Source organism: Microplitis mediator, chromosome 1, assembly GCF_029852145.1.
Source record: "Microplitis mediator isolate UGA2020A chromosome 1, iyMicMedi2.1, whole genome shotgun sequence".
In the NCBI taxonomy this organism is placed as follows: Eukaryota; Metazoa; Arthropoda; class Insecta; order Hymenoptera; family Braconidae; genus Microplitis; species Microplitis mediator.
Window position 1 is genome coordinate 8,015,230 of NC_079969.1, and position 15,995 is coordinate 8,031,224.

General features: G+C 29.3%; 3 protein-coding genes across 4 annotated transcripts; all 3 read right to left on the minus strand.

Moving 5' to 3' along the window:
* On the minus strand, positions 1 to 3,064 carry LOC130669487 (odorant receptor 46a-like). The gene is made up of 5 exons (XM_057472426.1): positions 2,706 to 3,064; positions 2,224 to 2,622; positions 1,955 to 2,159; positions 764 to 919; positions 1 to 687 (listed from the first exon to the last, which is right to left on the minus strand). Exons 1-5 carry the CDS (start codon positions 3,062 to 3,064, stop codon positions 640 to 642), a joined length of 1,167 nt encoding a protein of 388 aa, XP_057328409.1. The 3' UTR covers positions 1 to 639.
* A 1,152-nt stretch (positions 3,065 to 4,216) lies between these two features.
* Positions 4,217 to 7,489, minus strand: LOC130669476 (odorant receptor 46a-like). Its single transcript, XM_057472418.1, has 5 exons — positions 7,131 to 7,489; positions 6,649 to 7,047; positions 5,171 to 5,375; positions 4,576 to 4,731; positions 4,217 to 4,492 (listed from the first exon to the last, which is right to left on the minus strand). The coding sequence occupies exons 1-5, from the start codon at positions 7,487 to 7,489 to the stop codon at positions 4,445 to 4,447; spliced, it is 1,167 nt and encodes a 388-aa protein (XP_057328401.1). The 3' UTR covers positions 4,217 to 4,444.
* A 1,018-nt stretch (positions 7,490 to 8,507) lies between these two features.
* Positions 8,508 to 11,824, minus strand: LOC130669465 (odorant receptor 46a-like). 2 transcript variants are annotated; one of them, XM_057472405.1, is made up of 5 exons: positions 11,281 to 11,824; positions 10,781 to 11,179; positions 10,511 to 10,715; positions 8,855 to 9,010; positions 8,508 to 8,769 (listed from the first exon to the last, which is right to left on the minus strand). In XM_057472405.1, exons 1-5 carry the CDS (start codon positions 11,619 to 11,621, stop codon positions 8,722 to 8,724), a joined length of 1,149 nt encoding a protein of 382 aa, XP_057328388.1. In that variant the 5' UTR covers positions 11,622 to 11,824; the 3' UTR covers positions 8,508 to 8,721. The 2 variants fall into 2 exon arrangements, with proteins under 2 accessions (XP_057328388.1, XP_057328380.1); XM_057472397.1 differs by having other exon boundaries at positions 11,263 to 11,824.
* Positions 11,825 to 15,995: the final 4,171 nt, after the last annotated feature.

A 15,995-nucleotide genomic window follows, 5' to 3' on the forward strand; every position in this document is an offset into this window, starting at 1 on the left:
AATAAATTAATTCTTACAGTATTCACAAATATACTCATCGGAATAATATTCATCTGCACAGGAATCATGAGACCATTTCTTACAATTTTTACATTGAATCCGCGATTCCTTAGATTCGGAATAAAGTCCACTGCAATAAAGGCAGTTAAAATCTTCAGTTTTAACTTTGAAACAATTTGTTTTATGTTTTAGACATTATTTTATTTTTGCTAAATCCAGGTGTTTTCTACTTTATTTTGGCGGCAATTTTAAATTCAAATTCAATTATATTGCAATAGTTGTGAAAAAATCATTAAAATCAAATTTTTTTTAGTAAGTGTGGGAACGATTTATTACACCTTACGAAATTTTTTTTGAATAATATAAAAGTAGATGTAGTTGTCAAGAGAAAGAAATACATTCTTAACGTTGAAAACAATTTTACGAAACCAAAAAAAAAATTTTTTTCTTAAAGTTTCGGTAAAATATCCGTGAAATTTTTCAAGATAGGACAAAAGTAAACTGATTTGATAGTTGAATGCCACAAAAGTAATAACCGGTTTAGGGGGGCCGTTTCGCCCCTCTGCCCTCCCGTATGTTTATTTCATTATTAATATCTATAAATATTATTAACTATCTGACATATTTGACAAATTGTTATTATTTTTGATGAAGAAGATTGTACGCCGAGTAAGAAAATTTAATGAGCTGAAGGATAAAATTATGAAATTATATTGATAATTGTCGAAATAATTATTTTGTTAACAAAAAAAAAAATACTAACCTTAGTGAATGAGTCTAAGGAAAGTTCGATCAAGTAACCACTGGTAAATTTTATTGGTAAAATAGACTGAGTTTTCATAAATAATAAATCTTTTTTAGTTTTATTTGTCAAAACTTGCCAATTCATTTTATAAATTGCTGAACTTACTCCTGAACTCTGTAAAGAATTAGCTTTATGATTATTATAAATATATATGTAGGAGAGACCAGGGCACGACGGACCCCCTCAAAACATTCCGCCAAAAAAAAAAAAAAATTTTTGTTTGTCATCGTCATATTTTCATGAGTTTGATATATTTTTCCCACCAAGTTTCAAAGTGATACGAAATACTCGGGGCAAGATGGACCCTCAAATAAATCGGAAAAATTTTTTTTCCATAATCTCGACCTATGAGTTTGATGTAATTTACAAGTTTCCTCTTCAATAAAACTATTTTTTTTGTTTAATCATTTTCGGGAAGATGTCAGCCGTGCCCTGGAAAAAATAATTTTTTTTTTTTCTTAAAATTATCATGACTTTGTTAGAGATAATTAAAAAAAATTTGTACCCAGTGCTCAAAAGCCGCAAATATCAATATCGGCTTAGGAGGGCCGTCGTGCTCCGGTCTCCCTACATTAGGGTGGTAATGTTTTTTCAACTTTTTTTTTTATCAAGAAGTTCGCGTGAAAAAATTTTTGACTGAAGTATTTGAAAAGTTCTCTCCAAGCTTTAAGTCAATCAAAAATTCAGGAGAGGTCGTTCAAGAATATTCAAACTTTTGAAAATCAACAAAAACTCACTTCTTTTTTTTTCAAAATCTTTGGTTCCTCACTAGTATCTTTTCTAAACTTATCGTAGAAAAAGAAAATTTGGAAAATACAATACTAAAATATTAATACAAAAGATCACTCAATATTTTTTAAATGAAATTAGTCGAATTTTCCGATCGTATCGAGCGGCTTTTAAATATCAATATCAAGACTTGATCTTGTTATCGCGAATGTTTTACAGAGTCATAAAGAAATTTTGACGGTGCCCAGGTCAAAAATAAAACTTGATTTAGATTTGGTCGTCTTAAATCGTGACTAAGTAAACCAGTTGAGTATTTTTTGCAAAATTGCGTGCGAAAATTTCATCCAAAATGTAAAATTTTAGAAAATTTTGTAGTCCAATAAATATTTTATTAAAAATATATTTTCATAAATGTTTAACCTCTATTATTACTTCGTTGCCATACCAGCAGAACAAGTAAATTTGTGTTAACATGCACCCTAAATAAACGACGATAAATATAAACTCAGGGCTCATGACAGCCAATTTTGTTAGCAGTTGAACGCACAGACAAAGTATCAAAGAACTTGAAAGATATTGCAAGAATATTATTGGAGCAAATAAATCATTAGATTCTTGCGAAAATCTGTATCAGAAAAAAGCAGTTCATAAAACAATTATACTAATAATTGAGTTGGAATAAACTTAACTGTAAAATGATCCAGTGATGATGAATGCATTGTTTGATAAATTTATGTTCACACTCTCTTATTGTGCAAACCGATCCATTAATTTTATTATTGAGTTTTTCTTCATCAATTATTTCAACAAAATTCTCTAAGCGATTTTTCAAAATTTTTAATTGACTACAATTTTGTAACAATACACCGTAAACAACAGTGTCAAATGAAAATCCAATCATGGAGGTAACAGGCAGTGTGATTATTTGATGGAAATATGCGAACCAAAATCCAGTACTGTTGTCATGTTGATAAGGGAACCAGCCATTGAAAGGAAGCGTTTTAGTGGGAATATTTTCTAAAATCGAAGCACCTATAATAGCAAATACTGCACAACATACCAAACTTCCATACTTCTTGACGAGATTTCTACAGTAAAACAAAAAAACCTTGAACAGAGACATTAATTACAAAGAGTAAAATTTTAGACAAGTAGAAAAAATAATACAAACTTTGCTTTTTCATCATACTTTAATTGTATGGTAGCTTCTGTAGCGCATCTTACTCTGCAAATATTTATGTCTAATAGTTTAATGATTCCTACTAGTTTATTACGTTTCACTTTAAGAAGAGCCAGTTTCGAACAGACAAGAATTAGTGTAAATGACCATGACATATTATGAACAATATCTTCGATATTTGATGTGTAAAATAAATCTATTACACAAGATATACAAAAAGTGCTCATTGCTAAGGTAATTGTAAGTGTATATATATCGTATAACTTTCCCTTTATACTTGTGCTCCACTCGAGTGGTTTCCAACCGCCGAAGTACTCGAGTATCATGAAACTGTAGGAAAGAGTTTTCATGTTGACTCGACGAAAATTTGTTTTATAGTGAGGGGTAGTGTTACTGGAGGTATATAACTTACAGAAATATATAATAAAATATCAAGGGATAGAGAAAGTTACGGCAAAACGTTTATGAAAATTACTATCTAGAGAAAATGTCATATGTCTATGAATAAATAATGACTTTCTATGCGTAGTAGATACAACCGGTTTCCTATTCCTTCCAACCCTTTTTCTATTTCGACTTTTGTTCTTAGAATAAGAATTGAATATTGCTACCTCGTAATCATAGACAGTGCAGTAGAGAGATCGATGCGTGGTATAGATGATACTTATTATAATGATAGCTTCCGACATTCGCCGAATTCAGTTTTTGTCTTCGACGTACGACAATATTTAACTCTATCATTTTATTGACTTTCATTTCCAGAATTTGACTTCCAAGGGTTTGTATTTATTTTGTTACCGTGGAGACAAAGTTAAATTTATATTATCTATGCATGACACTCATGTATATATTTAGTGTAGACTCGGATATATTGGATGAAATATACAATAAATTTCGCAGAGTTTATTCTTACCGAATGTCTTGATGTGTAATATTGTAGCAACACTTACATTTATTGAATAAGATTCAGCATTGAAAGGTCATCAAGTGTTTAACTATCGCTGAGTGTCATCAATAGTAAAAAATAAATGAAATTTGTTCTACAGAAAAAGTTGGTGGTTCAAATATTATATTCTGAAGAACGAAAAGTCATATATTTTATTTGGGTTTTCAAAACTCGAATATCTTTTGCGTGCCAACGTTTAAAATGTTCAGAATCGTCAATAATTTTTTTTTTTTCAAATGACATGGTTGTGTTTATATTTGTGCGTCAAGTATAGACATATATTATAAATCATTTTTTTAGTTTAATGTATCTTATTTTCCCGCCTTCTATTTCTCGTCTATACAAGTCTGCAGGTTTATATCTTTTCGAAATTCTATAACAGTAAGTAAAAGTCGAAAATTTTTTTTCCGGTTTGAATACTTTTACCTATTGACATTACGTGCGTGTCACTTTTCGTATATTGACTCCTACTTTCATTATTGTAAAAACTGTATATTTCTATGTTTCATAGAATCCATCACCTGTTCAATAAAGAGGCAGCATAAAATTAACGGCTTTTTATTATTCGATTGAAACATAAATTACAAAATATAAATTTACAGAACATGTCTTTCAAACTACATATTTTTTTTTTCAAACTTCCGCTGTATTTTGTCGCGGTACTTTATAAGTTAATGAACTATTTAGGTCCACCTTTTGATTTATTAGTTTTGGTGCGACGTATAATCGCAACTAGTTATTACTAACATGATTTACAGTTTATAAACTACAGTTTAAATTTTAACTATTTTTGATGAAGAAGATTGTACGCCGAGTATGAAAATTTAATGAGCTAAAGAATAAAAAATATTGAATAAATAAATTACATTATTGAAAAAACTAATTAATTTAATACAAAGAAAAGAAAACACAAACTTTAGTAAAGGAATCTAACGAAAGTTCTATTAAATGACCACTGGTAAATCTAATTGGAAAAATAGCCCGGGTTTTTATTATCAGCAAATCTTTTTGACTTCTAGTTGTCAGAACTTGCCAATCCATATTGTAAATTGCTAAAGGTATTCCTGAACTCTGAAAATAATTGTCTTAATTAATAATACAATAATTACATTTTATATTTGTCAACACGCGAAATAAATTTAAAAATAGTTGGTTGCTTTTTTAAAATTAGCGGATTTCCCAACACTCCCGTACAAAAAAAATTGTTGAAAAAAGGTTAAAAAAGTGTTGACTATTCTAAACTTCAAAACGTGACACAATGACGAACTTTTTTTAGAATAGTCAACACTTTTTTTACCTTTTTTTTTAACAATTTTTTATACACGGGCTGATTTTGAGTTTAATTTTTACAATAGAAAAAATAAATATATTTTCAGTAACAGTCTTGACTTTAAAGTACAGATTTATTTTGATCTAGAATTTTTTGAATTTCCTTTGAAACGAAATGAATTTCCGCAATTTACGAAAGGAAGATTTTGATTAGTAAACATAAAAATGTCGAATTTTATACCTCTAGCGCTACTTCATTGCCATACCAACAAAATAAAAATATTTGCACTAACATACATCCAAGATATATAACCATAAATATAAACTCAGAACTCATAAAAACAAGCTTCGTTGATGATTGAACGCTTAGACAAAGTACCAGAGAACTAAAAGAGTATTGCATAAATATTATTGGGGCAAATAAATCATTGGACTGTTGTGAAAATCTGTAATGAAAAATAAAATGTTCTTAAGTAGTATATTGAGTGACAAGGGATGAAGCAAAATATGAACGCTGACTAGGGTAAAGGTGTCTGATATCACCCGTGCCAGCATTCATTATGAATGATAACATTTTTCATAAGATCTGTATGAAACTTTGAGTTTCAATGATCGAGACCGGTTGGCACAACTCAATTTCAGGTTAATAATGTGGGAAGTTGTTGGCGTATGTTTAAATCACGAATCACAATCAAGACGAATTTTATTTGTTTCTACTTTTAAACTGTCTGTTATTTTGACATTTAAAATACTCTAGTACACGGAGAAAAAAAAACCAATAATTTTTCCTATGTTAGCATACTTACTATTACTATGTGGACATTAGGGTGGGTCAAAAAAATCAACTATTTTTTTTTTACAAGTGACACGGAAAAATGGGTTGCTAGACACCTTAAAAAAATTCTCACCAAATATGAACTCTTAATTTCAATAGGAAGATGGCCCTCACCGCAGTTTTTTATTTTTTTCTCAGTCCAATAGAAAAAAATTCATACCTCATCATTAATTGATTGTACAGAAAAATGTTTGAGAAAAATTTTGTGGAAAATTTAATGCTCTACAAAAAAGGTATCTTATATTTTTCCCGTAAACCTCATCATTTAAATGATATTGAAGATTTAAGTTTGATTATTTTAAGACAAATTTCATTTTTGTTTATGAATTTTATTACTCGACCATAAATGACTATTATAAAATGCGCAATATTAATTTTTGTAGGAAATGAACTGCTCTATAAAAATGGTGTCTTATTTTTTTGCGATTAAATTAAGCCTTCAAAAGATATTTATCATCCAACTTTCATGTGTACCGATTTTAAGAGTTTTTGATTAGATATTCGAAAAATATCAATTTAATTTATGAATTTCATACAAATTTCATTTAAGATACAGATTTACATAAAACTTTCTAAAGAAAATGCCACTAGAAATATAATTAAAGAGTCTGTAGCTTGTAACAATTAATTAGCATGCCGATAAAGTTAAAACACTTATGAATTTACTTAAGCGGGCAGAAATAAAAATTTCTTCAATCCTTCAAGATGACAGCAGTTTCGTTCATTCCGCTAATATATTGACTTCTTGATTTAAGCATACGTCACAATTCGCGTCACAGTATTACCCCAAATTTCGAGTGGCAAAATGAGCATTGAAAGTATATAAGTTCCAGACCTGATGTTATGAAAACAAATGTTATTAGAATCATTAAAATAAACTCAACTGTAAAATAATCCAGTGATGATGAATGCATTGTTTGATTAATTTATGTTCACACTCTCTTGTTGTGCAAGTTAATCCATTTGTTTTGTTATTTAGTTTTTCTTCATTAATTATTTTAACAAAATTCTCTAGACGATTTTTTAAAGTTTTCAATTGGCTGCAATTTCGTATGAAAACACCGTAAACAGCAGTGTCGAAGGAAACTCCAACCATAGAGGTGAAAGAGAGTGCGATTATTTGATGTAAATATGCGACCCAAAATCCAGTACTGTTGGTATGACGATAAGGGAACCAGCCATTGATCGGGAGAGTTTTTGTTGGAATATTATTAAAAATTGAAGCACTGTTTATAACAAATAGTGCAAGAAATGCCAATCCTCCAAACTTTTTAACGATATTTCTATGGTTAAACAAGAATACCTTAAACAGAGACATGAATTGTGAAAAGTAGTATTTTAAATAAATATAAAAAATAATACAAACTCTTCTATTTTTGCGTACTTCAACTGTATGTTTGCTTCTTCAGCACATCTAACTCTGCAGATATTTAGGTCGAATAATTGTAAGACATTAATTATTTCATTACGCTTCACATTAAAAAGAATCAGTTTTAAACAGCCGATTATGAATGTTAATGACATTGACATATTTTTAATAATGTCTTCAAAATTTGTTGTGTAAAATAAATCTATTATACAAGACATGCAAAAAGTGACCAATGTTGAGGTGACTGTTAGTGTATATATATCATATAACTTTCCTTTTATACTTGTGCTCCACTCGAGTGGTTTCCACCCACCTGCGAACTTGAGTATCATGAAACTGTAGGGAAGAGTTTTCATGATGACTCGACGAAAATTTATTTAACAATGAGGGGTAGTGTTACTGGAGGTTTATAACTTACAGAAATAGAGAATAAAATATCAAGGAATAGAGAAAGTTACAGCTAAACGTTTAAGAAAATTACTATCTAGAGAAAATGTCATATGTCTATGAATAAATAATGACTTTCTATGCGTAGTAGATACAACCGGTTTCCTATTCCTTCCAACCCTTTTTCTATTGCGACTTTTGTTCTCGAAATAAGAACCGAATATTTCTACCCCGTAATCAGAGACAGTATAGCAGAGAGATCGATGCGTGGTATAGATGATATTTATTATAATGATAGCTTTCGACATTCGACGTATTCAGTTTTTGTCTCCGACGCACGACAATATTTAACTCTATCATTTTATTGACTTTTATTTCCAGAATTTGACTTCCAAGGGTTTGTATTTATTTTGTTACCGTGGAGACAAAGTTAAATTTATATTGTCCATGTACGACACTCATGTATATATTCAGGGTAAGCTCGTATATATCAAATGAAATGTAAGTTTCGCAGAGTTTATTCTTATAGAATGTCTTCTAGTGTAATATTATATCACTAGATACATTTAGTATATAAGATTCAGTATTGCAACGTAACCGAGTGTTAAGCCATCAATGAGTGTCATTAACGGTAAGAAATTCTCGAAATTTGTTCTACAGAAAAATTTTTCGGTTCAAATATTAGTTTTTGAGAAACAAAAAGTTTATCTATTTCATTCAGGTTTTAAAAACTTGAAATTTTTTCCATCTTTCTTTTTTAACGTCATATATTTTTGAAAGATGGTTTATATCTTTTCGAAATTCTATGACGGTAAGTAAGAGTCCAAAATTTTTTCCCGATGTTGATACTTCTATCCGTTGACATAACGTGATTGCCGCCATTTGTATATTGACTTTTATGTGGAATATTGTAATAACCGAATATTTCAATGTTCCGTAGAACCCATCACCTATTCAATAAGGATGCTTGTGTATATTCAACTGGTTTTTTATTATAAGATCTTGAATTGAGTAACAAAATGTAAAATTACATAGAGTTTCTGTCGGATTACATGTTTTTGTTTTTTTTTACAATTTCATTAGATTTCGTCGTGGTGGTTTATAAATTGATGAAAGAGTTAGGTCCATCTTTTGATTTATTAGTTTTCTTGCGAGGTATATTGACGAAGAGTCACTACTGATATATAATTTCTCATTTAAATTACTTTTGATGGAGAAGATTGAATGCAGAGTAAGAAAATTTAATGAGCTAAAGAACGAAAAATATGGAATAAATAAATTATATTATCTACAGAAACGAGTAATTTAATAACAACAACAAAAAATACACAAACTTTAGTGAATGAATCCAATGAAAGTTCAATTAAGTAACCGCTGGTAAATCTAATTGGTAAACTAGCCCGGGTTTTCATTATCAACAAATCTTTTTGACTTCTAGTTGTCAAAACTTGCCAATCCATATTGTATATTGCAAAATGTATCCCTGAACTCTGAAATAATTGTCTTAGTTAATAATAATATAATTATATTTCATAGTTTTTAACGCTCGAAATGAATTTAAAAATAATTGATTGCTTTCTAAAAATTAGTGGATTTCCAAACACTGACTTGGCGTTTAATTTTTATAGTAAGAAAAATATTTGAATTTTTGTAGCAGTCTTGGCTTCAAATTTCAGATTTATCTTAATCTAGAAATTTTTTAATTTCTTCAAAGCATTGAAATGATCCCGAGTCGAAATTTAGAGCCCATTTAGAGCCTTCTAAAGTCGGACCTATTTCGGACTTGGAGGCTCTAAATAGAGTCTGTTTCCATGTTAAATTAGGTCCGATTTTGGTCCCTGAGGTGCTACAAATTTCCGTTTTCAGCACTTGCGAGCTTAATCTAGGACCTGATGAAAATTAAAATTAGGGCCTGTAAGCCCTAGTTTATTGTAATAATAATAATATTAATAATTATAATATTAATAATAATACTCATATTGTTAATATCGTTAGCATTATTAATATCGTGATTAATAATAATCTATGTTACTCTGGATTTTATTTGCACTTACAATGCTTAAAATAATTTCAATTAAAATTATCAAAATATACAGCATATGCTGTTAATAGTTTAATTTTTTATAATGAATTACAAAAAATCATAACTTCAATTAAAGAAATGAATTATTATTAGTACTTATTATAATTGAAATAATATTATTTCTCTTTGTGTGATGCAGTTTTTATTCTAAAATTATTATTATTAACAATTAAACTATGGTCATATATTTTGAAATTTCAATTGAAAGTTCCCTAATCATCATAAATGCGAATTAAATCTACAGTGACATAATGTAAAAATCTATATATCTCTGAAGAAAATTATCGGTCAAAATTTAGAATTTGAACAAATAACGTTAAGTATATAGAACAGTAAAACTTATTACACCATGCTTTTATATAAAAATTGGCAATCAACATTTAATAACAGTTCCTATAAACAGTAAGGAACGTAAGTAATTATAATATTTATGCGGAGTGATTAAAATTTTGTTAATAAATGCAATTTTATTTTTATATGGTAAATAAATTAAACTAAAATTTTCCTTATTAAAAAGGTTTACAATTTAATTAACCACCTGCTTATCTAACTATTGTTATTAATAAATTTCGTTATATATCAATAAAATAAGGCTTACAATTAATTGTAATTAATTTTTAATTTTTCTTATCATCATAAATTATTAAATTATAATGAATCGAAATTTATTACGGGACTAATATTGTCGGACTTGAAGGCTCAAAATCGGACTTCTCAGTGAATGTTAGGACCTCTGGGTTCAAAGTCAGAGCTACAGGACTACAGGGCTCTAAATCGGATCTATTTCGGGCTAGAGGGGCCTAATATATAGGCTCTAAATTTCGACTCGGGGAATTTCCGAAATATAGAAAAGAGCGTTTTTATTAAATCCAAAGTTTTTGATTAGTGAAAATATTGAATTGTATACCTCTCGTGTTACTTCATTGCCATACCAACAGAATAGAAATATTTCCGATAACATACATCCAAGATAGAGAATCATAGATACGAACTCAGGACTCATGAAGACAAGCTTTGTTGATGATTGAACGCTCAGGCAAAGCACCAAAGAACTAGATGAGTATTGCATAAATATTACCAGGGCAAATAACTCATTGGATTGTTGGGAAAACCTGTATGAGAAACAAAAAGATGTTCATGAAACAATTTTAAGTAATTTTATGAAAATAAACTTAACTGTAAAATAATCCAGTGATGATGAATGCATTGCTTAATAAAATTACGTTCACGCTCTCTTATTGTGAGAACCGATCCATTACTTTTGTTATTTAGTTTCTCTCCATTAATTATTTCCACGAAATTCTCTAGTCGATTTTTCAAAATTTCCAATTGACAACAATTTCGTAAGAAGACACCGAAAACAGCGCAGTCAAACGAGAATAAAATCATAGGGGCAACAGAAAATACGATTATTTGATGTGAATATGCGACCCAAAATCCAGTACTGTTGGTATGGCGATAAGGGAACCAGCCACTGATCAGAAGAGTTTTTGTTGGAATATCATTGAATATTGACGCACCGTTTATAGCAAATACTGCAATACACACCATACCTCCAAACTTTTTCACGAGATTTCTATGGTTAAACAAGAATACCTTGAATAGAGACGTAGATTGTAAAAAGTAATATTTTAAATAAATTTAAAAATTAATACAAACTCTTCTTTTTTAGCGTACTTCAATTGTATGTGGGCTTCTTCAGCAGATCTGACTCTGCAAATATTCACGACCAATAATTGTAAGACATTTATTATTTCATTACGCTTCACATTAAAAAGAATCAGTTTCGAACAGCTGACTATAAATGATAATGACATTGACATATTTTGAACAATATCTTCAAAATTTTCTGTATGAAATAATTCTATAACACAAGACATGCAAAAAGTGACCATTGTTAAGGTGATTGTCAATGCATACATATCATATAACTTTCCTTTTATACTTGTGTTCCACTTGAGTGGTTTCCATCCGCCGAAGTACTCGAGTATCATGAAACTATAGGGAAGTGCTTTCATGTTGACTCGACGAAAATTTATTTAACAATGAGGGGTAGTGTTACTGGAGGTTCATAACTTACAGAAATAGATAATAAAATATCAAGGGATAGAGAAAGTTACGGCAAAACGTTTAAGAAAATTACTATCTAGAGAAAATGTCATATGTCTATGAATAAATAATGACTTTCTATGCGTAGTAAATACAACCGGTTTCCTATTCCTTCCAACCCTTTTTCTATTTCGACTTTTGTTCTAAGAATAAGAACCGAATGTTGCTGACCCGTAATCATAGACAGTGTAGTAGAGAGATCGATGCGTGGTATAGATGATACTTATTATAATGATAGCTTCCGACATTCGCCGAATTCTGTTTTTGTCTTCGACGTACGACAATATTTAACTCTATCATTTTATTGACTTTCATTTCCAGAATTTGACTTCCAAGGGTTTGTATTTATTTTGTTACCGTGGAGACAAAGTTAAATTTATATTATCCATGTATGACACTCTTGTATAGATTCAGTGTGAGGCTTGATATATTGGAAGAAATATAAATTTTGCAGAGTTTATTCTTATAAGATCGGTATACCGAATGTCTTCTTGTGTAATATTGAATTATCATATACATTTAGTTTTTAATATTCAGCATTAAAAGGGAACCAAGTGTTTAACCATCGATGAGTGTCATCAATAGTAAATAATTAATGAACTTTGTTCATCAGAAATGTGGTGATTGAAATGTTTAATTGAAATAAACAAATCGTTATTTATTTTTTTCAGGCTTGTAAAAGTCGAAATTCCATCAACTTTTGACATACAAATGATTTTGTTACCGTAGAAAATTTAATTTACATTATCCATGCATGACTCATACATATTTATTCAGTGTAAGCTCTGATAGATTGGAAGAAATGTAAATTTTGCAGAGTTTATTCTTATCGAATGTCTTCTTGAGTAATGTTGTCTCACCCTATACATTTTGTATATATAAAGTTCAGTTTTGCAAGGTAAGCAATTTTTGACCTGATGAAAAATAAGTTTGTTTAATTATATATAATTATATATGATTCTATATATAATCAGATCTGGAAATCGGCCAGATTTGATCATATATAATTATACATAATCATTAGGGTGTCCGTTATTTACCAACTTGATTTTTTTTTGAGCAACGCCTCCTAAATTTTTCGTTTATAAGCTAAAAAAAATTATCAGATCCATATAAGCCCTTAATATTCATATTAAACCGTGCCCCAAAGACAATAAATTTCCCATTTGAATAACATGGGGTTTTGATGCGTTTTACATTTAATTTTTTTTCTCCTAAGCAAGTTAATATACAGAGACGAGAGATACATAATTTTGTAGGAAATTAAACGCTCTACAAAAAAGGCCTCTTATAATTTTTCGATAAATTTACTGGTTTAAAAGTTATTCAAGGATAAAGTTAAAGTTATAGTAATTTATTTGATTTTTTTCCTGTGACCGCAAAATTATCATTATTTAAATAAATTTATTTTCCCCGTTTTATATTTTACGAGGCTGTAGTTACTAAACTTTAAGAGTTTCGACAAATTGTTTGAGAATAAAAATTGTAGGACATAAAATTTCCTACAAAATTGTTCTTTACATTTTTTATCCATTATCAATAGTTGGGGCGCTAGATGAGATTTAGTGTTATTTTTACGAAATTTTGATCGAAGAAGCGATTTGTGTAGAAATTTCATCGAGTTACAGATTCGACTCAAAGGACCTTTTTTGTAGCAAATTTAGTCCTCTACAAAAGCCTATAAGTCCAAATGCAAAAAAAAATTTTTAATCCGGTGAGCGGAAGGAAAAAGTTATAAAAAATTATTTTTCAATGTTATTTAAATGGAAAAAATAAAAAATGGATCAGCAACGGGTTAAAATCGGAATTAAGAGCTGCCATGCGGCTCAAAATTTTTGTTTTTCCACCGACTACAAGATTTTCAGGTGGGAATTAATAAAAAAAAATGTTGCTCTAAAATGAAGCACCCTAATAATTATATATAATCATTTATACTCATATGTAATTAGATAATATCATTTTTCATCAGGAAACCATCGACGAGTATCATTAATAGACAATAATTAATGAAATCCGCTCTACAGAAAGTTGGCGGTTCAAATATTAAATTTTGAAAAACCAAATGTTACCTATTTTGTTAAAATTATTACGATTTATATCCTTTTTTTTATATGTAATACACTGAGAGAACAATTTATTCGAACCAAATGACATATTTGAATGGACCCAATTAGTGTTTATTTGAGACAAAGATATGGCTCATTTGAATGAAATAATGATTTGTTTATAGTTAACACATCTGCATTGAGATGGTAGCATTGTAGCGCCACCAGCCGTAGTGGAATTTTTTTCAACCAAGATTTGTTAACTATAACCAAATATATATTTGAATGAAATGAATGATTTTGTTCAGTTGAATAAATCTATTCATTTGGCTCAAATAAATTGTTCTCTCAGTGTAGGAAAAAGTTCACAGTTTTTCGGATCCTTGTGTGTGTGTTGACCCACGACCTGTTCAATAAGGAAGCTTGTCTACACATTTAACGGTTTTTTTATTATAAGGTTTTGAGTTAAGTAGCAAAATGTAAAATTATAGAACATTACTGTCAGATTACATTCTGTTAATTTTTTGACAATTTCATTGGATTTTGTCGTTGTAGTTTATAAGTTGATGAAAGATTTAGGTCCATCTTTTGATTTAGGGAAGCGCGGGGTCGCCCCGGTCAGCGGGTCGCCCCGGTCACCCAAATTTTGAAAAGTCTATCATATAATAGATTTTGAATTTAATTTTATTTTACACTCTCATTGAATTAGAGGTAATTAATTAGCCCTAATGTTAAAAATTAATTACTTATTAATAATAATTAATAAAAAAAAAATTGATCGACTTTTGATCTAAAAATCAAGGACATTATCATAAGGTTTTTTTATATATTTTTCAAGAAAAAAAGAGCTTACAATTGATATGTATATAATCTACAGACATTTTTTAATCCATTTTAATTTTTATAAAAGTATAATTTTCAATCCTTTTTTTTTTAAATTCAGTTTACCCAGACAGCATTAAAGTCAGAATGACTGCTTTACGACGTATTTTTGAAGGAGTCTTCAAGAAGTCTTATAATGACTTCTTAAAGGTGTCATTTTTAAGAACTCTAAATTAAGAGTTCTTGAAGACTTCATAAATAAGACGTCAGTTTTGTGACGTCTAAATGTATTCTTTTTTTAACTTTTTTGAAGTCAAAATGAAGTCAAAATTAGGAACTCCTTAAGACGTCATGGTAAGTTCATTCTGAAGTCTTATTTGCGGAGTCAGAAAAAAGAACTCTTCGAGAACTCTTTGAGAACTTTTAAAGATGTCTTACTGAGTTCGCTAGGTGGCGCATTCGACATCTTGAGAACTTCTTAAAGACTTCTTTAACGTGTTTTTAAGACGTCCAAATCATAAATAGGAACTCATTCAGAACTCATCAAGACGTCATTTTGCTATCTGGGATATTTTTTCAAAAATTAGTTGAGGTCGTACCGATCAAACAACGGTCAATTCATTCACTTGTTTTTTCGACTGACAATTCGTGTGTTTGTTTAGTAAAAATATTAACCAATATCTTATTTAATAAGCAATTAATGAATTAAGGTAAGCTTTTTTAAAATTTAATCTAAAAATTTTTTTGTTCATCAGGGGCATTTTCTTCTACAACATCGTAACATTTTTGTTACAATATTAATGAACAAATAAATAAATTATAGATGCCTCGTAAGCGAGTACGGAAAAAAGAAAAAAAATTAAATGTTGTTAATTATTAATTTTACAATTTTTTTCTTTACTTCTTAAGTTTCAGTTGACCAAATAAAATTTTAATTTGATGAAATTTCAGCAATACGAATTTAGATTCTTAATTTTTGATTTGAAATTAACAGTGACCGCGATGATCCACCAAATGACCGAGTCGCCCCGGTCAAACTTACAATTTTTTTAATTCATCAAATATTTCTATTTACTTTTATACTTTCATTTTTAAGTATGCCTTTGGTTCTCTAGATTCTATAGAATAAGATAACGTCCGTTTTACGATCTAATAAGGACAATTCGAAAAATTTTGAAGGTTTATTTCTTAGGTGACCGGGGCGACCCCACGCTCCCCTATATTGACGAAGAGCCGTTACTAAGGTATGATTTCTTATTTAAACTATTTTTGATGAAGAAGATTGTACGTCGAGTAAGAAAATTTAATGAGCTAAAGAACAAAAAATATGAAATAATTAAATTATATTATCAACAGAAACGAGTAATTTAATAACAAGAACAACAAAAATATACAAACTTTAGTGAATGAATCTAA

What these genes read in the sequence shown, in the direction of transcription:
- LOC130669476 (XM_057472418.1), bottom strand. Translation starts at nt 7,489, where the DNA reads ATGAAAACTCTTCCCTACAGTTTCATGATACTCAAGTTCGCAGGTGGG. An exon ending in AAGTACGCAAAAATAGAAGA is followed by an intron (nt 7,048 to 7,130) that starts GTTTGTATTATT and finishes GTTTAACCATAG; the next exon opens with AAATATCGTTAAAAAGTTTG. An exon ending in GCAATGAAGTAGCGCTAGAG is followed by an intron (nt 4,732 to 5,170) that starts GTATAAAATTCG and finishes AATTATTTTCAG; the next exon opens with AGTTCAGGAATACCTTTAGC.
- LOC130669487 (XM_057472426.1), bottom strand. Translation starts at nt 3,064, where the DNA reads ATGAAAACTCTTTCCTACAGTTTCATGATACTCGAGTACTTCGGCGGT. An exon ending in CATCACTGGATCATTTTACA is followed by an intron (nt 2,160 to 2,223) that starts GTTAAGTTTATT and finishes TTTCTGATACAG; the next exon opens with ATTTTCGCAAGAATCTAATG. An exon ending in CCTTAGACTCATTCACTAAG is followed by an intron (nt 688 to 763) that starts GTTAGTATTTTT and finishes TTTATCCTTCAG; the next exon opens with CTCATTAAATTTTCTTACTC.
- LOC130669465 (XM_057472397.1), bottom strand. Translation starts at nt 11,621, where the DNA reads ATGAAAGCACTTCCCTATAGTTTCATGATACTCGAGTACTTCGGCGGA. An exon ending in AAGTACGCTAAAAAAGAAGA is followed by an intron (nt 11,180 to 11,262) that starts GTTTGTATTAAT and finishes GTTTAACCATAG; the next exon opens with AAATCTCGTGAAAAAGTTTG. An exon ending in GCAATGAAGTAACACGAGAG is followed by an intron (nt 9,011 to 10,510) that starts GTATACAATTCA and finishes CAATTATTTCAG; the next exon opens with AGTTCAGGGATACATTTTGC.